The 24,850-nt window shown below is 39.2% G+C and overlaps 1 protein-coding gene across 1 annotated transcript in view; it reads right to left on the bottom strand.

Annotated features, from left to right (window-relative positions):
- The window catches only part of UBE2D2 (ubiquitin-conjugating enzyme E2D 2), a 41,840-nt gene extending 17,004 nt beyond the window's left edge, over positions 1-24,836 (bottom strand). The window contains exon 1 of the mRNA XM_004686792.2: positions 24,401-24,836. Within this exon, the coding sequence (XP_004686849.1) occupies positions 24,401-24,424 (24 nt within the window). The 5' untranslated portion in view covers positions 24,425-24,836. The remainder of the gene's footprint in view (positions 1-24,400) is intronic.
- Positions 24,837-24,850: the final 14 nt, after the last annotated feature.

The raw sequence follows: 24,850 nt of genomic DNA, 5'->3' as shown, positions 1-24,850 counted from the left end.
GGGTTACTAGAAATTTAACATACACATTAAATACTTCCCTGGTTTTGACACCAATAATGGATAAATCTCAAAAGCACTGCGTTAAATGAAAGAAGACGAAAGGAACAAGATGGGAAATGGAAAGTTTATAATTTATTTCACAGAAAATTGCTCAAGTTTTAACAGTTCTGAATACTGCTATACAAATCAAGGATCTTTGATGGGGATAATCAGGATGCAAGAAATTTAAGAAAAGTTTATGACTGAGAGTTAAAAAATTTAAATCTGAAGAGATAAACTATCAATAAGAAAACAAGATGTAAGTGCATTTAATCTAAGTATTAATAATCAGGAAAGTAAGGACTTTTTAAAAAAAATCTGTATCATGTATCTCTTTAGTCTAGATTTAAAATATTAGAAACACACAATTTAGAGTGTCTGAGAATTTATTACCTACCCAGAAAACTAACCTTCTTATGAAAAGTGAACTGCACAGAAAGAACTATAACGGTAGCTGGTTCTCACAAAAGAGGTTCTGACACAGTAGCAGCAAGCATCACAAGAAAATTTAGAAATGCAAACCCTGGACTTTTACTTATTTTTGACAAATTAAGCAGCAGAGATAAAAGGTGACACGAGAAAACTCACTACCAAGACTGGAAGGGAAGGAGAAAGAGAAGTTTAGTGGAAGGTGAATGGTAGCTCAAAAACAAACAAAACAAAACAAGAAAAGGATAAGATACTTGAAAGATTTGTTATGTTCCGTATTTTCAAGACACACTGAATAGAAGTAATCTTTCTTTCTATAATACCACATTCTTCTGTCCCACCCCAATCTTGTCAAGACTGCAACATAAATGGTAATTTACTACCTGCTTACATGGCCAGCTAATATTTTTATATTTTTTAAAGATTTGTTTTATTTATCCATACAAAAACTGAGGTACAGGCCAGAAGTGCTGGGGGCTGAGAGGATTCACGAGAAACAGAGTGGGGAGCAGAATAGGCAAATCTAGTGAAATACACTGCTGAGGGGCACAGCAGGCTGGTCAGGAGAGGTCTACTGCGCCATGTGGATCAGTTCCCAGGCTGGGGAGGGAACTTGTGTTGCAGTGCTGTGCTTTAAACCCATTGCACCACTGGGGAGGAGCCCCAGCTAATATTTTAAAATGATGCTAGCATATTTTAGATGTCATAGTATTTTTTTTTTATTTTAAAGATTTATTTATTTGTTCATACAGAACTGGGGTACAGGCCAGAGACAGAGATTCACCAGGGACAGAGTGGGGAGCAGAACAGGCAGATTGACAAGTACACTGCTGAGGGGAGCAGCAGGTGGGTCAGGAGAGGTCTGCCGCGCCATGTGGTCACCTCCAGGGCAGGCGGGGATCAAACTCATGAGGAAGTGGCTTAAGCTTCTTAGTGCAGTGCTTTAACCCACTGCACCACCAAGGAAGGCCCGATGTCATAGTATTTTTTAAAAGATTTATTTATTTATGCAGAACAGGCAGACTGATGAAGTACAGTGGTGAGGGGAACAGCGGGCAGGTCAGGAGAGGTCTGCCACGTCATGTGGGTCACCTCCCTGGCTGGGAATCGAACTCATGCTGAAGTGACTTCAGCTTCATAGTGCTGTGCTTTAACCCACTGTGCCACTAGGGAGGGCCCTAATTCCATAGTATTTTAAAACCTGAATACTGTTAGTAATTCAGTTATCCTGGATAAAAGAGAGTCTTAATTTTGACATTATCAAACTACAGAATTTGACACGGTTTGGCAGTCATCACTATTTTCTATTTACTCCTAATAATGCTTTCTATTATAAAGACAGACAAATTGATGGACACATGTACCAATATCAGTCTGTTCCTGAAATGAGTATAAAGAGAAGTGGTATGCTTACTTGTGATTAAAGTCATACACCCTTAAATTTTTCAAGTACCCACCCATAAAGTACCCACACAAACATACCATACAACTTTGCCCAACTTTAACACTAGATCTTTATTAGGTCTCCTGCGTATTTCCCCCCCCCAAACAACTACCTATAAATTTAGTGCTTATCATTCCCTTGCATTTTTATACTTAACTATATATATCCATAAACAATGTAGTTTTGTTACTATGTTTTTAAAAGTGCTGCTGAGGGCCCTTCCTGGGGGTACAATGGGTTAGGATGCAGCACTAGCAGCGGTTGCTTCCTGCTTCAGTGAGTTCAATCGCGCCCTGGAGGCGACCCACATGGCACGGCAGACCTCTCCTGCTTGCCCACTGCGCCCCAGCAGTGTACTTCATTGATTTTCCTGTTCTGCTCCCCACTCTATCTGTGGTGAATCCTCTCACCATTCCTGCACTTCTGGCCTTTACCCCAGTTCTGTACGCATAAATAAATAAATCTTTAAAAAAATATATGTGGGCAATTTCATGCTGCAAATATTAAAATCTATCAAGTGTTAAGTATGTTAGACGTTTCACAAAAAATTGTTTTATTTTGCTGATGTCAGGGGTAATAGGGAGAATTCAGGTTTCCTAAATCTTAATAATATTAGATGTTGTCTTTATGTAAGTTGTTCAACTTCTCTAGTCTTCACATCTGTAAGATAAGGAAACTTTAAAACAAATTTACACAGCTAGATGTGGTAGGTAATAGGTTTAGGGGTAAAACAAGTTCATGAAATGTTACAATTCAATTTTTTGGTAAAAATATCTAAGGTTCTAAAGAAGTCCTACATAAAAATATATTTCCTTGACCCATTCTTTTTATACTGCCTTATCCAGCCAGTATTTTATTCTCACAAAATTTCAAAAGTTTACAGGAATATCAGAAACAAACCTGAAGGAACCAAGATTAATAATTTTTATCTCAAAGAAATGTTAGTTTGATGAGTAAAAAATCTTTCAAGCACGGGCCTTCCATTTGGTGGCACAAAGGGGCTAAAGTGCAGCACTATGAAGCTATCCAAAGCTACTGCAGCACAAGTTCAAACCCTTGCCAGGGAGGTGACCCACATGGCATGGCAGACCTCTCCCGACCCTCCCACTGCTCCCCTCAGGAGTGTATTTCAGTCAATCTGCCTATTCTGCTCCCTCTCTATCTCAGGTGAATCCTCTCGCCCCCAGCAACCCTGGCTGTACCCCAGTTCTTATACGCAAAAAAAAAATCTTTAAAAAAAAAATCAGCAGCATAAAGGACCAGGGGTGGGGGAGGAAAATAATAATGAACCATTATATATCAAGAGACATTTTATGGGGGTGGAGTGGGGAATGGGATCAAAAATGTGGATGCCGTGGGAAAAATGCACTGGACTATGGTGATGACACATGGGTGATTTGGTGATGGGAAACCCACGGGGATTACAACTGAGATGAAAAAATGCACAAAATGATGTAAAAATAAACTATTATATATATATATATATATATATATAAACTTTAAAAAATCTTTATCTTGGTCTCTCATTTAGACTATACTAAAGTTTTTCAATTTTTAAAATTACATATAAAATTTACCATCTATTTTAAGTTCAGTTGTACGAAGTACACCAATATGCTCAGAATAAGAGAATGTTGACAGAAAGCTAGTATATGATTAGTTTTCAAAATATGTTTAATACAACAGATTACATGTTTAACACAGGGCAGATTACATATTTTTATTGATTTTCAAAGGCAGTAATTAAAAAAGTACTTCTGTCAAGTTAGGAAATCCTACAAAGTTTAGTTGTGCGGCAATGCTGGTAGTTTCTTCTCTGGTGAATCCTCTCACTGCCCCTGCACCTCTGGTGTGCACCACAGTTCTGTATGCATAAATAAATAAATATTAAAAAAAAAAGGGGGGGTGCCCTCCCTGGTGGTGCAGCCGGTTAAAAGCACAGCACTAAGAAGCTTAAGCCACTTCCTCATGAGTTCCATTCCAGCCTGCCCCGGAGGTGACCACATGGCGTGGCAGACCTCTCCTGACTGCCTACTGCTCCCCTCAGCAGTGTACTTCGTCAATCTGCCTGTTCTGCTCCCCACTCTGTCTATTGTGTAGCCTCTCACTCTCTGCATCTAAGTACTGGGATGTAGGCCAGGGGTGCAGGGGGTGAGGGGGTAAGCGTGTTCACTAGAGTCAGAGTGGGGAGCATAACATGCAGATGTACTGAAATACACTGCTGAGGGGAGCAGCAGACAGGAGAGGTCTGCTGCACCATGTGGGTCAGGTATGGTAAAGGGGAAGTGCTGAGACCTAACTCCCAGGCCATTAGGGAGGTCCTAAAAAGGCAATTTGTATGCCCTCACAATATAGCAAAGTGTCACTTTTATAATACAATCTGTTGTACTACAAGATTTAGAGAAATATTGCAAGCTTATACTATGCTTTATATTTACATTTGCAAAGTAAATGTGATTTAAACTTCTGTATAACAGGGAGACCTGATTGCCCTAAGGTAAAACAAGGAATTCAAAGAATTATATGAAGAAAATTATTTCTTTGGTCACTTTAATCAGGTGAATTACACAACCAGGTCAACTTTAATAAAGGGGCAGAGGGTTGAAACAAGAAGTGATTGACGAAAGGGAAAGTAAGTTTTAAATGTAACAAACTGGAATTTGTATTTTCATAAAATAAATTGCAGATGAGTTACAAAGGCATTCAATTTGCTTGGCATGCAGATAATTACCACAAAGGAGAAACCATTTAATTAATTTTGGGGGGCCACCTTGGTGGTGCAAAAAGTTACAGCACAGCACTATGAAGCTAGTACTGCAGCATGAGTTCAATCCCCAGCAAGGAAAGTGACACACATGGCGTGGCAGACCTCTCCTGACCAGCCTGTTACTCCCCTCAGTAGTGTATTTCAATATATCTGCCTGTTCTGCTCCCCACTGTCTCTTGCGAATCCTCTCATCTCCCTCACCCCCTGTACCCCAGTTCTTGTATGCATAACTATTTTAAAATAAATAAATAAATTTTTGGTAAAGCTAGATTACAATTTATTTTTGTCTTCACAATAGCATAGTTTTAAAACACAGTAACACTCAACAGTTCTAATCCTGTTTTTCATTTCCTAGGATAGCCCCTCCTTTCCTCAACTATATTATTTATTGATTTTACTACATAAATCTAGTATTGTATGTAGTAGTCGTATTTCATGGTCAATTTTTTGTATCTATAACTACCAAAGTTAACTTCTGTGTTTATCTTTATTCTTGAATGCTTAATGTTCATGAAGTGAGAGACAAGGTATATCATACCATATTTTTCACTGCATTTCCCAGAGACTGGAACCTAAGAATCACTCAAATGTCTAAATGAGTGATGCATGCCTAACACAGCACCAACCCAAACAGCTGCTCATATCTTGCACTGAAGAGAATGGCCTATAGTTTTAGAAAATAGATAGCTGGTTTATAGTGACATAGCGAATATACTGAGATTTAACTGTAGAATTTGTTTTGGGTAAGACCGAATAACTCCAGAGAAAAAGGAATTTCTTTGAGTACTTGAGCAGCCCCCATTTACATGGAAATATTCTGATTATAATTAAAAACAAAATTCTGATATTTTATTTACATATCTTTGTTATTTATTATGCTAGTTTACTGTATCTTTACTAAAGATTAAAACTCTTTCCTAGGCTTTTGTTTTAACTACCTGAAATATTAATTCATTCATTTTAAAACTTTAATTCATTAATTTTCTTATTTCAACTAGTTCAAGTGTTCCTGGAATATCTCCATACCTCCCCATCTCCAAGCATATGTAGGATTCACTTAAAAGTTGTCCTTTGACTGTAAGTCTCAATCCAATGACAAACAGAGGTCTGACTTCAATTTTTTGCATAATGCACAACTCATGCAAGTGCCCGGTAAATATCTGTTGAAGAACAGATAGTTAGAATTACACACAGTGGGGCCGTATTCAATACTTACATTAAAATCCGGACAGGGCCTTCCTGTGGCATGGGGGTTAAAAAGTCTCACTGCTATCAAACTATATCCAGCCACCGCAGCATGAGGGCCTGAGTTTGATACCCGACCCACATGGTGCAGCAGACATCTCCTGTCTCACCTGCTGCTTCCCTCAACAGTCTATTGCAGTACATTAGCCCGTTCTGTGCCCCACTGTTTCTAGCGAATTTTTTCAACACCAACACCCACACACCTCTGGCCTATACTCTAGTTCCTGTATGCACAACTAAATAAAAAATACAATCACTCTAAATACCTAGAAAAAGATAACAGCACTTCTCATTGATAGCAAAACACTTATTCTTAATATACTTGAAATCAAACTGCATAGTATATAATCAATGGTCTATCAGTTTAACTGGAAGTTTATTTTCTTTTTCTAGTAGTATATACAATAATGGTACATCTTTCAATTATGTCATCTTCAATTCAAAGAAGGTACTTGGAAAGACAATATTCTCTGACATCGGATCCTGCTGTGACAAATCAGATACCCAACAAAATACAAGTTTAGAATTTTTTCAGTTGGAGCCAAGATAGAAAATGACTGAGTAACTGACAAAGTTAGGATAGGAAAATCACAACTATTCTATAAGACAACTTCTGTACAAAACAGAGGTGCAAAAATGTTAGGAAAATACAGCATTACCAAAGCCAAAAGGGACAAAAAGCTGTTTCCTGCGAATCACTCTTAGAACTAATAAACATCTATCCTAAAAGATTCTACCATTCTCCAAAGAAAAAACTGAAATGGTAGATATAGAGGTCCCCTTACTTTGGGTAACCAGGATCTTCAAACCCAGGTGATTCACTCAGCTATATAACAAACAAAACACATGTGAACTTTTCGTAGGGTCACTGCCACACTTTTCTGTAACACTAGTCACCATGTATTATATTCCATACTGAGAAACTGGGGGAGAGTGACTGAATATTATCATCTTAGTATATCTATCTGCTACTTAGAGTGACAGGATAATAGGGACCTCAAAGAAGTAAAAATGACATCCCATTTCCATTACACCCTGTAAAAACTATGCTCCCATCCTCCAAAAAGCACACATGTACTATTTTCAGTAAGCAACATATGCCCGTTTTGGAATTCTGGTATTTTGAAATACAAACTGTAAATCCTTGAAACTTAAAAGTAATGCTTCTCATGAACTTTACTCTTCACTCTTTCCAAAGTGCCATCAGCTTCTGTTTTACAAGTCCCCCAATAACTTAGGAAAATCAAAATAATTCTGCCCACAGCTAAATCAGTCTTACTGTAGAATGACAGCCTTTATGATGCAAAGTAAGTAAAGGTACACCAAGAATAAAGCAATTTGTTAAAATTTACTGTGCTAGATGACTGGCTACCTATTTGCAAAGCTATCTCACGATGAAGCAAAGCACAAAAAATACAAGTTTTTTTTTTTTTTTTAAAGTCAGAATCCAGTTTCAAGCTGAGAATTCTGGCAGAATTTTTCAGACTAACAAGAAACAGCAGCAAGCACAGCAAACATTCTAAAATGTTCTTTAGAATAATAGGAAAAGTATTAATTGAGATAAAAAAATAAAAAGGCACAGCCTAGTTAGTCTCAAGTTCTTAATACATGTGTACGACTGAGACCATGAGTTAAGCAAGTCTCAGTGGGAACAAAGCCGCAAAGTGGTAGTATGAAATTTTTTCTGTGATTCAATATTATCTTACATGTTCCAGAAAAGACAGGCAATCATATGACAGCCACTTGCCTGGTCTTTAGGCTTTTAAAGTCTTCTAGGGAAAACCTAAAGACTACAAGGTAAAGACTCAAGAGTCTACTAATACTATATTTTAATAGTACAAAAATAGTTTATAGTAGCACATATATAGCTTTTTAGAACATTTACATCCTAAAATCTATTTTTTAAGAGATTTATTTATGCATATAAGAAATGGGGTATAGGCCAGGGAATGACAGGATCCACCAGAAGACAATTATTTTTATAAAATGACATAAAAGAAATTCAGATTGTAAACAAAACTATCACTAGTCACAGACTACATGATAATATACATAGAAAGTCCTAAAGACTCCACCAAAAATCTCCTAGAAATAAACAAATGTGGACATCCCTGGTGGCGGAAGGGTTAGTTAAGTTTCAGCACTATGAACTATCAGCTGTCACTGTAGCACTAGTTCAATCTCTGCCAAGGAGCTAACCCACAAGGTGCAACCGACCTCTCCTGTCTCACCAACTGCTCCTCACTGCAGTATATTTCTGTCAATCCACTTATTTTGCTCTCCTCTGTTTCTGGTGAAACCTCTCATCTCCCACACCTCTAGCCTAAACCCCAGTTCTTGTATGCATAAATAAACCTAAAAAAAAAGAAAAGAAAAGAAATTCAGTACAGTGGCTGGATATAAAATCAGTATACAAAAATCTGTTAATTCTATATTCAAACTGAATCAGAGGAAAGAAAAACTAAGAAAACATTCATTTACAATCACAACAAAAAATATTAAATACAACAAAAAATATTAAATATAGGAGGTGAAGGACCTATAAAACAGTGTTCAAAGAAATATAGGTTCTCCCTGGTGGCCTAGGGGTTATGAAGGCTCACTGCTATGTACTGAGTTCAAAACTCCAGCCAGGGAACTACCCCACAAATGATGCAGCAGACCTCTCCTATCTTGCCTCCTGCATTTCCCTTAGCAGGGTACCTGATATTAATAGTTTGACTAACCAAAGAAAACAAAAATACTGATCTCTGACTCTTGAAAAATATGGTGATATAAGAGGGGATAAAAGAGAAGATAGATATTATGTGATTGCATAGTGGTGGTAGATGAAAATTTTGTTGGTAGATGAGTGAATCATGTCCATTTGTTGAGATATAAAGGTGTGCTCCCAAAATTACATGTATAGTTTTTTTAAAAAAAGATTTATTTATTCATACAGAACTGGGATACAGGCCAGAGATGCGGAGGGTGAAAGGATTCACCAGAGACAGAGCAGGGAGCAGAACAGGCAGATTAATGAAGTACACTGCTGAGGGGAGCAGTGGGCGAGTCAGGAGAGGTCTGCCACGCCATGTAGTCACCTCCGGGGCAGGCGGGAATCGAACTCATGCGGAAGTGGCTTAAGCTTCTTAGTGCTGTGCTTTAACCCGCTGCGCCACCAGGGAGGGTCATTACATGTATAGTTTTATAAAGAAATGGTCTATCAATAAAATTTGACATTAAAGAAGAAAATTTTTTGTTTTTTTTTAAAGATTTTGTTTATGCATACAAGAACTGGGGTGTAGGCCAGAGACAGAGTGAAGAGCAGAACAGGTGGGTACACTGAAATACATTGCTGAGGGGCGCAAGCAGGTTGAGGCAGGAGAGGTCTGCTGCACCATGTGGGTCACCTCCCTGGCCAGGGATCAAACTCATGCTACAGTGGCTGCATATAGCTTCAGAATGCTAAGACTTACTCTTTGTGCCACCAGGAAAAGGCCCTTGTAAATTTTTTATAAACTAGATTGATGAGTAATTTAGCAGTCCCAAGATAAATCCTAATTCGGAGGAAAACTTGAGAAGAAACCAAATTTACAAAGGGTCAGAAGTTGGTATCTGACGCCACTCCTGGAAATAAGGCTAACAGCAGAAGGACTGTATGCAAGTCCATTTAAGATGAGGCTACAATCAGTAGTATCTAGAGAATGTGTATAGTACACAGGGAAGGAGACTGTTCAACAAAAAGGTGTAAGAAAAAAGTTATATACATATAGGTTAGCAAAAATTTTAAAGCCATCAACAGCAAAGACTAAAATTTCATTTCATTTCAAAGGAAAACAATTCTAAACTTGATTAGCTGATAGTAGGAAATTACTACTCATATTTTTAGAAGTGATAATTGAATTGTGTGTATGATTTTAAGATTCCTTATCTCTGAGTTTCTCAATCTAGGCACTACTGACATTTTTGGCCAGATACTTTTTAGTTGCTGGAGGCTGTCCTACGCTTTGTCAGATGTTCAGCAACTCTCTAGCTTCCATCTACTGGGTATCAATAGCACCCAGTAGTCTCCTGGCTGTGACAACCAAGTGTCTACAAATAATGCCAAAGTTGCCCCCAGTTGAAAACCACTGCCTTATCTTTTAGTAATATAGTCTAAATTATTTACAGATAAAATATGACATCTGGGGTTGAGTTTTAAATAAGCTAATGAGTATGGAAGACCTGTGTAAGAAAGACTACAAAATGATAAGTGATAGAACATGGGGAATTTCTTTCCTTTTATTTTTTAAAGACAGAGTCACTTTTTTTTTTTAAGATTTATTTTATTTATTGTGGGTAGGGGATGAGAGAATTCACCAGAGACAGAGTGGGGAGCAGAACAGGCAGACAGACAGAAATACACTGCAAAGGAGAGGTCTGCTGTGGGTCAGCTTCCTGGCTGGGGGTCATAATCAACTGTGGCTGCTGATAGCTTCTTAGTGCTGAGACTTAACCCCTTATACCACCAGGGAGGCCCAGGAATTTCTCATAAAATGCCTAGTACTTGAAAACTTCATCAAAGTTTATCAGATAGTCATTTTGACATTTTTCTATAGTGTTACAATCACAATAAGAAAGATTTTTAAAAATCAATTAGGAATTCTCATATCCTATAGTTGGGAGTCTAAAAATGTTGGAAGACAATGTGGCAATATTTCACAAAAATGAAATGGCTCACATTCTGTAATCAAACATTTCTACTGAACTAAGAGAGATGTATGTATGGCATACATGGACATGTATGTATAGAAGTTGATGCATGGGCATGTATTAACAAAAACCTGGAAACAAACTTTAAAGTGACCTCTAGATATCACTTCTGACTCCAGACTTCTCCAGTGAATACCCTTCCACCCTAGCAATACATTATAGGTTTAATCTAAACAAGATTAAGTGAACATTTAAATCTATACTTTGTTCCTGAAGGTTCTGGAAGACTAGTCTGTACTACAGGGAGATTAAAAGATCCTTCTTAGGAAACCATAACATACAATAAAGAGCTATACAATTTACTGACATGAGTGGTTACACTCCAGAGAAACAGCTCAGTCAGCAAAACCAACTGAATTCCACAGTTGGCAAACCTCACCCCCAAATATTCATACCTTCCAATCAGCATTTTAGTGCTCTACTCTTTAAGTAAGTAAGTATACAAAACTGACAATGAAGTAATCAGTCATCTACCCATTCATCTTCAACATGAAAAAAGAACAGAACTATGTGGAGAAAAGAAGCAGCAGTAGAAAATAAATCATGCAGAGACAGAAAAAGTAAAGCAAAACAAAAAACAAATGACCTATCATGGAATACCCTTAAGTTTCTATGGGGGTGAGGAGAGCAATATTTTTTTTTATCAATATAACAGTTTATTTTTACATCATTTTGTGCCTTTTTTTCCACCTCAGTTGTGGGGGAAGCAATATTCTTATGGAAAAAAAAATATTCTTAAAACAAACATTGTAGATCCTCCCTAGTGGTGCAGAGGGGTTAAAGACACAGCTCTAAAGCCACTGCAGCACTAGTCTGATCCCCAGCAGGGAGCTGACCCACGTGGCACAGCAGACCTCCAGTCCTGCCCACTCCTCCCCTCAGCAGTGTATTTCAGCCAGTTCTGCTCCCCAATCTGTCTCTGGTGACAGAGACCACCCATACCTCTAGCTTACAACCCAGTTCTTATGTGCATAAACAAATAATGAGAAGCTGAAGCCACTTCAGCATGAGTTCGACCCCCACCCCAGAGGTGACCACATGGTGTGGCAGACCTCTCTTGACCCACCCACCTCTCCCCACAGTAGTGTGCTTGTTAGTCTGCTTGTTCTGCTCCCCAGCTCTCTGGTGAACTCTATCCCCCCACCCCCCCGCCTCTGGCCTTTACCCCAGTTCTTATGTGCATAAACAAATAAATGTATATATATATATATGTATATCTTTTAAAGATTTATTTATTTATTCATACAGAACTGGGGTACAGGCCAGAGATGCGGAGGGTGAGAGGATTCACCAGGAACAGAGTGGGGAGCAGAACAGGCAGATGGACGAAGTACACTGCTGAGGGGAGCAGCGGGCGGGTCAGGAGAGGTCTGCCACGCCATGTGGTCACCTCCGGGGCAGGCGGGAATCGAACTCATGAGGAAGTGGCTTTAGTTTCTCAGTGCAGTGCTTTAACCCGCTGCGCCACCAGGGAGGGCCACCAAATATATATATATATATTTTTAATTGAGAAAATGAGTCTGAAGTAAATGAAACATAAGGAAGGAAAATGGAAAGTGAGTAGTCCTGACAATAGCCAAACTGATTTGCAGATTTAATGCAACTCCATCAAAATTCCACCTTCTTTTTTCACATAAATGACAAGCTGAATCTAAAATTCATAGAAATGCAAAGGACCAAGAGAGACAAAACAAACTGAAGGACAAAGTTGAAAGGCATTTTCTGATTTTAAGACTTAATACAGAGCCAACTTCTCATGACAATATGGTACTGGCACAAAAAGGCAGAATCAACAGTAGTACTGAAAAAGCAACAAAATATAACAGAGAGCAGAGAAATAGACTCCTACATCTATGGCCAACAGGTTTTTGACAAAACTGTCAAAACAATTCAGTGGGAGTCTCTTCAACAAATAGTGCTGGGGCAACTAGTTAGTCACATACAAAAGATGAACTTAAACCCCCTACACCTCACACCATACATAAAAATTAACCATCTCACATTCATGAGAATACTATCACTAGAACAAAAACAAAAAATAAAAAGGCAACACACAAAGTAGGAGGAAAATTTTGCAAATCATATATCTGATGAGTTAATATCCAGAATATATCAAGAACGCTCATAGTAATGAAAACACAACTGACTATTAGAATGGGTAAATATGCATTGTTCCAAAGATATACAAATGGTCAATAAGCACATGAAGAGGAAGATGTTCAACTTCATTGGTAATCACAGAAGGTTAATCACAATACTATACATCACTTGATAACTTCAAGATGGATAAACTAAATACGGCAATTCAATAGTTTAAAAGAGCTCAGAAGTATAAATATACTCCTGGTAAGTGCAGTAATATCAAAGTGTTTTTTTGTTTGTTATTTTTTTAATATATTTATTTATGCATACAGAACTGGGGTACAGGCCTGGTGAGAGGATTCACCAAAGAAAGAGCGGGGAGTAGAACAGGCAGATAGATGAAGTACACTGCTGAGGGGAGCAGAGGGTGGATCAGGAGAGGTCTGCTGGGTCATGTGGATCACCTCTGGGGCCAGCAATGATAATCCCACTGAAGCAGCTGTGACTGACTTGCAGTGCTGTGCTTTTTAACCCCCTGTGCCACTAGGGAGGGCCATTTTTTTGTTTTTTCTAAGCAAGTGATACAAATAACCTTAAATGGACAGCAATATGGTCTACTTTAAACTCAATGATAAAATATTGTGTTGAAGCAACACAGATGAAGTAGGGGAGGTTCTACAATAATTGCTCCTCATCTACAAGGCAGCTACAATTCAAATCACAGCATTTCTAAATAAGCAAAGACAACAATCTCATAAATTGCCAACAAGCTATTAATCCCAACTATAACACTAACGGTAAATTAGCATGGTCTTAATTTTAAGGTGGGTAATAAGTACATGGGTATTGGCCATATTTGCATACATAAAATATTTTATAATAAAAATTAAGATTCAGGATCTTTAATTTTCTGAACCTCCTCTACTTCACCTGTGTTGCTTCAACACAATATTTTATCATTGAGTTTAATAGTAGACCATATTGCTGTCCATTTAAGGTTATTTATATCACTTGACCAGAAATAATAAAAAAAAATGGCCCTCCCTAGTGGCACAGCAGTTTAAAGCACAGCACTGCAAGTTGTCTTCAATTTCTAAGAATGGAGACCAATTTATACAGGTTACTAGTTATCAAGTCTCAGAATACTAACACTAAACCCAAATTATGGTCTTTTGCACTAAAAATAGGCTAGAGACAAAATGTCATAGATGGGAGGAAGGGGGGGAATCTCCCTGGTGGCACAAGGGGTAAATCTGAGCACTATGAATATCTCTGCAGCCACTGTAGCACAAGTTCAATCCCCAGCCAGGGAGGTGACTCACACGACGCAGCACACCTCCCCTGTCTTGCCCACTGCTCCCTTCAACAGTGTATTTCAGTACATCTGCCTGCTCTGCTCCCAATTTATCTCTGGTGAATCCTCTCTCACACCCCCCCCCCCAATACTCTGCTCTGTATCCCAGTTCTTGTATGCATAAATAAATAAATCTTTTTAAACACACACACACACACACACACACACACATATCCCAGGGAAGTGACCGACATGGCACCGCAGACCTTTCCTGACCCACCCACTGCTTCCCTCAACAGTGTATTCCAGTAAATCTGTCTGTTCTTGTACTCCTCCCACTATGCCCCACCACCATTTTTGATCCCATTCCCCATTCCACCCCTGTAAAATTTCTGTGGTATATAGTTGTTCATTATTATTTTCTCCCTGGTCCTTTATGCTCCTGCTATGAATGAAACCATCCAGTATTTTTCTTTCTGGCTTGTAAATAAGTAAATCTTAAAAAAAAAAAAAAAAAAGTTGTTATAACCTACCTGAATAAATAGGAAATCATGAGTACACACAAATACAAATTTAAAATAAGCGAAACAATTTGAGCCTAAGTATGGTATCCAGACTCCAGGATGACTCCCAACGATCCTTGATTCCTAGTACTTGTATCCTAGTATAGTTCTCTCTTACACGTTATACAAAGGGTAGTCTATGAGGGCAAAAGAATATGGCAGATGTTGTCACTTCTGAGACTAGATTATAAAAGATACTGTGGCTGTTATTGTTTATCTCTCAACAATTCAGGGGAAGGCAGCTGTTATGTGTTAAGTACAGTCTATAAAAACCAACATAGGGTGGTAAAGAGTTTAGCCCTTAGTTCCAACAACTTAGAAAGAATTGAAATCTGTCAGCAATCACACAGTAAACTTGGACTGAGATCCTGTAGCATTCAGAGAACTGCAGTTCTAGGCAAAAGCTAGGCAGTAACCTCAAAAAAGACTCGAGCTAGAACCACCTAACTATAGTCATTCTGATTCTTCATTTTCAGTTACTGTGACAATAAAAGTTTTTAGCAGCCAAGTTTGAGAATACTAATGTATTGATAAATATAATACAAATAAGAATATATAGTCTCAAAGTAGCTCTCAATAAATCAATTATAAAGGTAAAGAGAATAAATGTAGTAGGGAACCTGGTAAGCATCACCTCAAGTTAAGTAATTCTCTGAATCAAACTGAAACTGCATACCACCTGACAGGATACAATGAAAAAGAATCTAGTATCATGTACCACTTGATAGACTGCAAAGACAGAGGGTTACAGCATTGCTTCTGTGAGTCTCCTGCCAAAAATGTATGACCTCAAAAACCTAATGACAAGGAGATGAACCTGTACTGAGAAAGTCTACAAAACAGCTAGACTACAGTCTTTAAAAACCACGAAGCCAAGGAAAGATTAGGAAATCAAAATAGACTAAAGACAGGTAAGTAAATGCAATGACTAACTTTGGACTGGATCCTGTCCTATAAAAGATGTTACTGGACAAATGGCAAAATTCGAATAGGGCCTGAGATTAGAGATCAGTGGGAGCTAAATGGAAATTTCCCAATTTTGCTCTTTGTATTGTGACCATGAAGTACAATATCCTTGTTGTAAGCAATAAACATTAAAGTATTTGGAGTTGATGAGGCATCATGTGGACAACTTTGAAATGGTTAAAAGGGGGGTTAAAAAGTCCACTGTATTGTATTCACAACTTCTCTGTAGGTTTGTGATCGTTCCAAAATTTAAAAAAGCAGAAAAGTCCAAAGGCAATTTACTGGAGTCACATATGGTAATTAGGGCCCTTCCTGGTGGTGCTAAGGGTTAGGACGGCCACAGCCATTTCAGTGTGAGTTCGATCCCCGCCCCAAGTGACCCACATGGCACAGCAGACCTTTCCTGTCTTGGCCACTGCTCCCCTTAGCAAGGTATTTTGTCCATCTGCCTGTTCTGCTCCCCCACTCTGTCTCTGGTGAATCTTCTCACCACCCTAGCATGCTTGGCCTGTACCCCAGTTCTGTATGCATAAATAGATTTTTAAATATATATATATGGTAATTAGATGGCATAGTAAATTGACTGCCTCCTATCCCCCCCCCCCAAATCCCTCCTCCTGGGTATAGTACATTTAATTCCTGGGGCTATGAATGCTACCTTATTTGGGGAAAAAAGTAATTAAAGAACTTGAAATAGGATCATCCTGAATTACCAAGATGAGCACTAAACTTAGTATCAAGACTCCTTATAAGATACAAAAGAAAAGACACACACAGAGGATACAGTATTATGAACATGGAAGCAGAGATTGGAGTGATGAAGACACAAACTAAGGAAGGATTATCTCACAGTATACCTCTAGAGGAATTATACCCGCCTATTACTTTTTGGTCTCCAAAATTATGAGACAATAGATTTCTGTGGTTTTAAACCACTTGAGGTAATTTATTACAGCAACACTATGCTAACATAGATACTATAAGTAAGCCATTTAAAGAAAATTGTGCAAATCCATTAGTACGTGACTTTAAAATACCTATTTCTAAAACTGGGATCATTATGGCTTCTGTAAAAGTCAATTTTGATTTAAAATGTTTTACCTGATATAAACCCTTGAGAAGTTGGCAAAGGAGTACTATCACTCTTTAGAGCATGATGCTCTGCAGGTAGTGGTCAAAGTACAGCCACTTTCTAAGATGTTAAGAAATTTGTTTTCTAGAACTACAAAAATACCACATGTTAAATAACAGTATTTTGAAGTTTGCTGAAGAAAAAATTTGGAATTCGATGCCTTTTTCCATTTAGAAATATTACAAGATACTACTTTTATAACATCGGGGTTTTCTTCTTTTTTTGGTTAGAGTGGCAAAGAAATGAAATGCTAAACAGATACTTAGCAGAGACAACAAAGATGTCAAGATTCTACCAATCTCATAGGTCTGCACTGCTGGGGAGTAAATACACTGATAATATTTAAAACTACCCTTCAGATAGTCCATATTAATATTTCTAATCATTTCCCAGAGATTTATGGAGTATACATGCACTAGCCCCACTATATAGACAATGAAGCTGTGGGTAAAGAAAAATCAGTGAAGTAACTTGCCTAAAACCACAGGGTTAGAATACATGACTCAATAGGTACATTGTTGCAAAATTCTCACTTTCCATCATACCACCTGGTGTGCTGGCACTGGCCATGTTGTTGGCAATAACTTAGTGCCTATTACACATCAGATACAGAAAATAAAATGAATAAGATAGGGACTTTGCCCAGAAGAGTCCCATCTAGACAAAAGGAACATAATCAAGTCTATCTACCAAGAAATAGTTCTGTAGTGGAACCCCAATGCCAGCATGCCTGGGGCATGCTTCACAGAGAAGCCATTTCTATTGGGGCTCCAAAAAAGAATAAAGAATTCAGGAGGAAGGAGTTAAGAAAGAAAACATTTTTATGTAGGAAAATGAAAGGAAAATGATTGTGAGAAGGATCTAGTAAGACTATTTCAATCACAACAGAAATTCTCATGACTTACTGATATGAAGATGACCAAATTTTTTTTTGTCCCAGTTTATCTAGCTTTAATGTTTTTAAGAAATAACTACATACAGGAACCTCCCTGTTGGCACAAAGGGTCAAAGACAGCACTATGAAGCTTTCCACAGCCACTGCAGCAGGAGTTTAATCTCCAGCCAGGGAACTACCCACACGGAGCAGCAGACCTCTCCTGTCTCAACCCACTGCTCCCTTCCGCAGTGAATTTCCGTTGCTCTCCCTATTCTGTTCCCCAGTGTCTCTGGTGGGTCCTCCCACTCCCCACACTTCTGGCCTATACCCCAGTTCTTGTATGTATAAATAAATAAATCTTTTAAAAAAGAAATAATTACTTAGGTCTGGAGATCTAACATAATAATTTACCTAAAATAACTTGCACACCACAAATCAAATTCCATTTCTATTTTCATAGAAACAGCACTCAGCCAAGGGCATTACTACCTGTTCACCTACCTCTACTGGTTTATCCTCTTGCCATAATTCAATATATAAAGTTATTTAATTAAAGCTACTGTTATTAAATATTTTTAATATACTAACACCCCCATGGACTAGTAGATAAAAGTATGTGTTAAATGAAAAGCAGTTATTTGATTCTTAAGCCTCCCAAAATATATTTAAAAATAAACAGAGCTATATATTTTTTAAAAATTAGATGACCTATTCTTGAGATATTTAAAAATGGTGGTAGCCTAATTCCATAAATATTAAAAAACAGTTAGTTTGGGAGCCCTCCCTGGTGGCTAAAGGGGGTTAAAGAGCAGCGCTATGAAGCTCTCCACAGCCACTGCAGCAAAAGTTTGATTGCAGCCCAGGGAGCTGACCCACATGGCACAGAAGACCTTTCCTGTCTCGCCTACTGCTCCCCTCAGTAGTGTATTTCAGTCAATCCTCCTGTTCTGCTCCCCACTCTGTCTCTGGTGAATCCTCTCACCCCCCTGTAACTCTGGCCTGTACTCCAGTTCTTGTATGCATACATAAATCTTTTTTTTTTTAAAGCAGTTTGTATTCTTTCCTGTTACTATGTAACTGCTTGAAACAAATTTTCACATTTTACTGTAAGGAAATCAATATACAGTAACACATTTAATATAGCACCTAATGAGGAACTCTTATTATGTAAGAAAAATATTATTCTTAAAATGCTTATTGTATAACAAAATGATAATGGTGTTTCAGTTTAATGTATTTGGTAGTGAAGATGGAAGTAGGAGGGGATGAGAGGATTCATCAGAGACAGAGTGCAGAGCAGAACAGGTGATTTACTGAAATCTACCACTGAGGAGAGCATAGGGCGAGACAGGAAAGGTCTGCTGTGCCATGTGGGTCACCTCCCGGACAGGGATTGAACTTGTACTGAAGTGGCTGTGAGACTAGCTTGCAGTGCTGCGCTCTAACCCGCTGAGCCACCAGGGAGTGCCCGGACACCCAAAACTTTTAAGGGCCATCATAGACCCCAACAAAACAAAATGATGTTGGGGGAAAGACCTCTGGTTCTAGAGTAGTTTAAATACCCCATTGTTCGAACAAATGGAAAAAAAAATTGCATCCTCTGGATTCATGCGCATGGCTTGCCAGAAAAAGACACTGGACACAATCAAGAAATCCAGGCTCTTGATCCAGCCTTTGTAAGTCATGTGGTCTTCTAAAACAGTAGCCTGAGATGTTTATGATCCTATTACTTGAAACCTCACTTGTCTCTGAAGCCAGAACAAATGGTACTTTATTTTCTGAGGTCACGGTTTCATATGAATTTGAAGGTTAGTATGAAAACCTAACCACCAAAACTTCACTTCTACAGAAAAAACAAGTGTGCTCCGTGCATTTCTGGGATGAGGGCTGCAGAGGTTCCTGGCAGCATCAGGCATGAGTCAGGTATTCCTATCCTGGGACTGGTTAAGATATTTTAGCAGTCCTCTCTCTTTGGACTAAAATATCTAGAACTGGACTTTGTCAAACTTCCTCTTAGTCAGCAATACAGTAATGCACATATGCAAACTTTAAAGAAAACCTAGATCTATTAAACGACTCTTCAATGAGAACTGTTTATTTTTTTATAACAATTTTTATTTGTTTATACATCTAGAACTGGGGTATAGGCCAGATGTGCTGAGGCAGTGAAAGGATTCACCAGAGACAGAGGTGGCAGAACAGGCGAGGTCTGCCATGCCATGTGGGTCACCTCCCTGGCCAACGATCCAACTTATGCTGAAGCGGCTAGCTTCATATTGCTGTGCTTTAACCCACTGCACCACCACGGAGGGCCAATATTTTGTTTTTTATTTATTTATGCATACAAAAACTGTGGTCAAGGCTAGAGGTACAGGGGTTATAGTGGGAAGAGGGAATAAGAGAATTCACCAGAGACAGAGTGGGGAGCAGAACAGGAATACTGACTGAAATACACTGAGGTGAGCAGTGGGCGAGACAGGAGAGTTCTGCTGCACCATATGGGTATCCCATATGTGTCCTCTCCTTGCCCTGGGATCAAACTTGGCTGTGGGTAGCTTCATAGTGCTGTGCTTAATCCCAATGAGGGCCATTTAAATTACATTTAAATAGCGATTTGGGAAAACTATTAAAAGTTTCTCAATACAGGGGCCTCCCTGGTGGTGCAAGGGGTTAAGATAGAACAGCATGAAGCTATCCATAGCCACTGCAGCACAAGCTCTATACCCAGCCTGGGAGCTGAACTGCATGGCACAGCAGACCTCTTCTGTCCCGCCCACTGTTCCCCTCAAGCAGTGTACCTCAGTAGTTCTGCCTGTCCCACCCTGTCTCTGATGAATCTCCTCACCCCCCACATCGGTGGCCTGTATCCCAGTTCCTGTATGCACAAATAAATAAATCTTAAAAAGTTTCTCAGTATAATGAGTGTTTGTAAAGTGAAGAATACTTTTCTAGTGAAAAAAACATTTATCATCCTAGAGATACCTAGATCAAGCAGTATAATTTCTTAGAATAAGATATGCCTGCTTTCCAAGATAAAACAAATTCAGTCATTGTCAGCCAACCATTTATTAAAGTTCCCTGTACTATGTTAATTTATCACTTTGACAGGAACTCATTCAGTCATTACCTCTGGTATTACTATAATATGCATGATAGATTTCTAATATAATATTTAATAATAATAATAGTTTATTTAATACTGTTCCAATGCTATAACTTCTTTCCTATCCTTAAGAATATCCTTTGGTAATCTCCCAGTCTGAGACATTTTGAAAGAAGTCTGTAAAAAGATGACTCACAACACAAACAGAACATAATAAAGAGGAAGATGTAAGTTTGAGTATGGTATCCATGTACCTATCTACTAAATTGTTTTCCCTATGACTTCACACATAACCATAATTAGAAGTTTAGGAGAAACTAGTTAATCTTGTCTGTCTACAGAATAAAGCAGTATTTTGAAGCTTCTAAAATACAGTTTAAATTACAATTAAATAATAGTGCTGATTATTTATTGAATGAACTCCAATATTGTTATTTTTAGTTTTTCAATTCTATTATTTTTAATTTGCACATTAAATTAGCACCTCAAAAAAAAAAGGGTGTGCTTTTAAATTTTTTGAATTGGCTGCAAGAATTTGGATTTAAGGGTTTCTTTTTAAAAAAGGAAGGATCTGGCAACACTGGGTTCACAGATTCTGACAATAGCAACATTTGGAGAGAGTTGGGTAGCAGCTGCCCTCTTTTGATAGAAGGTGCAATTTCTAGTTCCCCCCAATTCTCTTTGCTCATTTTGGTTATATTCCTAGTCTTTTTAGCCATTACAGTTCAAAATCTTTATTTTACTGAGAATTTTATCTTTCATCTCTTGAAGAATTTTGAAAGGAGTTAATCACAAAAATCTCTATCACAAATAAAACAAATCAAGTGATGATGCTACATTAAAATTGTGCATATAAAATATTAACTATAGTTAGCAAGATTATCAATTAAAATGAACAAGGTACTTTTCTATCAATATAAGTGCTTCTAGTATCCTAACTTTGTCTTAAACTCCGCAAAAAAATCAAGATATTCACTCTTTAACCATTGCCATGAATAAAGATTTTTCACCCTATATTTCAACATCATGTACTGAAGTGTACCAAAAAGCTTCCTGCATCTGAATAACAAAAGTAAAGAAGAAAAACAGGAAGTTAAAAAAAAAAAAGGTCTCTGATCAGCTTAAAGAGACCACACAGTTCACAGAACACATGAAGCCCTCTCTTCACTCAGAGCCTACTGGATCTTATTTTAGACATAATTTTAATAAGCTCCGTGATCTGTTTCCCAGCCCACAACAGATGAGATGCAACCAACTGGAAAAGGGCTGGGGGTGGTGCTGCTAGAGGCAGACACTTTTAAGCATCAAAATCAAAGCTGAACACTTAAGAGTCAGCAGAAAACCTCAAAACCCTGAAGGCTGGGACCATTTGGTATAGAAACAATTTCAGAGGGTCCCAATCCCAGCATACAACTACACTGGATGTTCAGAATGACCTCTGGTACACTCTATAATAAAACATTGTTCAGGAGATCAGTGTGCTTATGAAAATAAGGTCCATCAAACACTTTTTCCAAAAAAAAAAAGACTGTCAAATTCAGAGAACACTGTTTTACTGTGTCAAAGAAACTCCATTTAAAAGGTATATGTCTAAGTATTTTTTCTTAGCAAAATTCCATTAGGACCCAGATACAGCAATTCATGTTAACCAATATTAAGAGAGTATTTAAATAAAACCATTTTTTTTTTCAGAGAATTATAGTTGGGAAGGTTTAAGAACAAGTATTTTGGGGATTCAACTGGAATATATTATTAGGGTTGAAGATAAATAGGACTGGTATTATCTACACCTAGTGAATCTGATTTCAACTTAAAACTGATGTCTTACAAAAAGTTCAGTGGAAAAATATGTTTTGTGTTCACAATCTAACTACTACACCAAAAATAAATTTTAAGTCACATTCTGGGGAAATTAGAGGGGGGGAAATTAATATACACTTTTAAAAGTTCAAACTGTCTAAGCCTGATATTTCTTATTAAAATTTTTATAAAGGCATAATTTAGGGAAAATCTAGAGTATGTAGTGATTTAAAAATAACTCCTACTAGGAGCAAGTATTTAAGATCGAAATGCTTGAGCGCTGTTTCTCTCTCTGAAGAAATCGCTGTACCACATATATCAAAATAAAGATTAAAGGTTACAGTTCTTGATCTGCAAATTATCACACATATTCATTCCTCTTCAGATTTTAAAATATTTATGAACACATAATCTACAGGTACACTGTCAAACTGATAACTTCCCAGTCTCTGTAGGAAGCCAGTAACTCCAAAGATCCTTTAAAATACACCCATATTTTTACTTGATTATTCTTCAGTGTGTTCATGTCCCAAAAAAGGGTTTAAGACAGCTTTGCTTAAGGTTGAAACTTCTAACAAATAATCTAACTCGTTTTAGTATAAGATTTACACTAAAGCTTGCCCTTTATCATTTGTTAGAAATTAAGTTGGTAGGACCTGATACAGTAACCACTGTATTAAATGGTTCTTGATCAGGAAAGAAAAGAGGACCAGCTGCTAAGATGAGGTATTAAAATCATCTAACAATCTACATTTTCATTGAGTTTAAGGCAAGGAAAAAACTGGTTCTCCTCTTCTTGAATCTTCATCATCGTTCGTGATGGATAATCCGAGGACGACTACTTACAAAGAGACTAAAGTTTAGTCTCTCCAGTAGTCAAAAATAACTGGCACTAGTGGTACTTTCCCATTTCTAAGATAGTCAGGGGTACTAAGAGTTTAAAGGGGGGCGGGGGGTGCCCAAAAACTTAAGCAAAGTTAATGCTGTAATACAGTATCAGGAAATTTTTCGTATAAATAAGAAAATGTGTAACCCTCATCTGAAAGGGCAAGAACTACTTTCTAATGAAAAAAAATTACCAAAATAATTTCTCAATTCAGAAGCTTCCTGAACCTATCGAACATGAGCATTAAAACCCACCATGTGAAGATACTGTAAAAGAAAACTTTGTGTAATTTCTCCAGTGGTTTTCAATGTTGTTTCTTCCTCTAACCTTGCCAGTTTACCAGCTTTTCTATTAAGTCCATTCTCGAGAAACCGAAGACTTGGCAACCTTAAGGAATAAAACGCTGGTTCTTCTGCTTAACCCTCCTCCTTCAAGAATCACGTTTTTTTCCTTCTGAACTCCCTACTCTAGCAGTTTCTGGACAGTAGAGTGGAGAGAAATGTGCGACCGCCCAGAGGTAAGTGAACTCAAGAAATACTTGTGGATCGGATAAAAAGCTTCCGTCGTCTGCCAGAGATATGAGCCCCAAGACTAGGCAGTTCGGTGGAGGTAGCAGGTGGGGGGGTGGGGGGTTGGAAGAGAACAGAACTGGGGCAACGAGCCCTTTCGACCTCTGTGCATCGGGCCGCCCAACGCCCCAGGGCCCCCCCCCCCCGGCCTCGCCGGACAATGGCCCTCAGGCGCAGCAGTCCCAGGTCGCCAAGAGGCCCTGGGACTCCATACCACGAGGGGCCTAGAAAGAGCGCCGAGGAGGAACGCTGAGCTGGCGAGCGGACCTCGGGCCTAAGCGCGGGCTGCGCGCCGTGGCCTCTGCCGGCGCCATCACTGGGAGTGGGGTGTGAAGGCCGCCCAGCTGGGCCAACGCCGGCAGCCGGGTCCGAGGAGGCCGTGAGCCCGGCCGACGCGACGGCGGGAAGCGCAGGCCGCAACCTACTCAGCTGGCCCGCCCAGCGATCCGTCCCCACAGTCGGCCGCTTACCTTGTGGATTCTTTTCAGAGCCATCGTGGGAGGCGGGTGGCGGCGGCCCCCGGGGCGGGGACGGGGACAGGGGAGGGACGGGGAAGGGGCGAGGGGGCGCGAGGCCGCCTCGGTGATCGCGGGTAGACCGAAGAAGATCGGGAGTTCGGGAGCGCGGGTCCGGCAGGACCGACTAAGGGCCGGGGCCCACTCGGCGCCTGAGCCTGCCGCAGCGGTCACCGCATCACCCGGCGGCGGCCCCTTTATGCGCTGCTGCCCGAGCCGCCGCCGCCGCCGTAGCAGCCTCTACTTCCTAAGCTGAGCGCCGCCTCCTCAGCCTCCACGAATCCCTCCGCCGCGGAGCAAGAGATCAGACCTCGGGCTCCGCCGGCGCCTTTGGGTCGGACAGCCGGAGGGACTGCCTGCTGCAGGTGGACGGAGGGACGCGCGGGCGGGCGGGCGGGCGGCACC

Source organism: Condylura cristata, unplaced genomic scaffold, assembly GCF_000260355.1.
Source record: "Condylura cristata isolate star-nosed mole 26May11 unplaced genomic scaffold, ConCri1.0 scaffold00021, whole genome shotgun sequence".
NCBI classification, from domain to species: Eukaryota; Metazoa; Chordata; class Mammalia; order Eulipotyphla; family Talpidae; genus Condylura; species Condylura cristata.
Note: the sequence above shows the minus strand (reverse complement) of the source record. Positions and strands in the feature narration are given on the sequence as shown.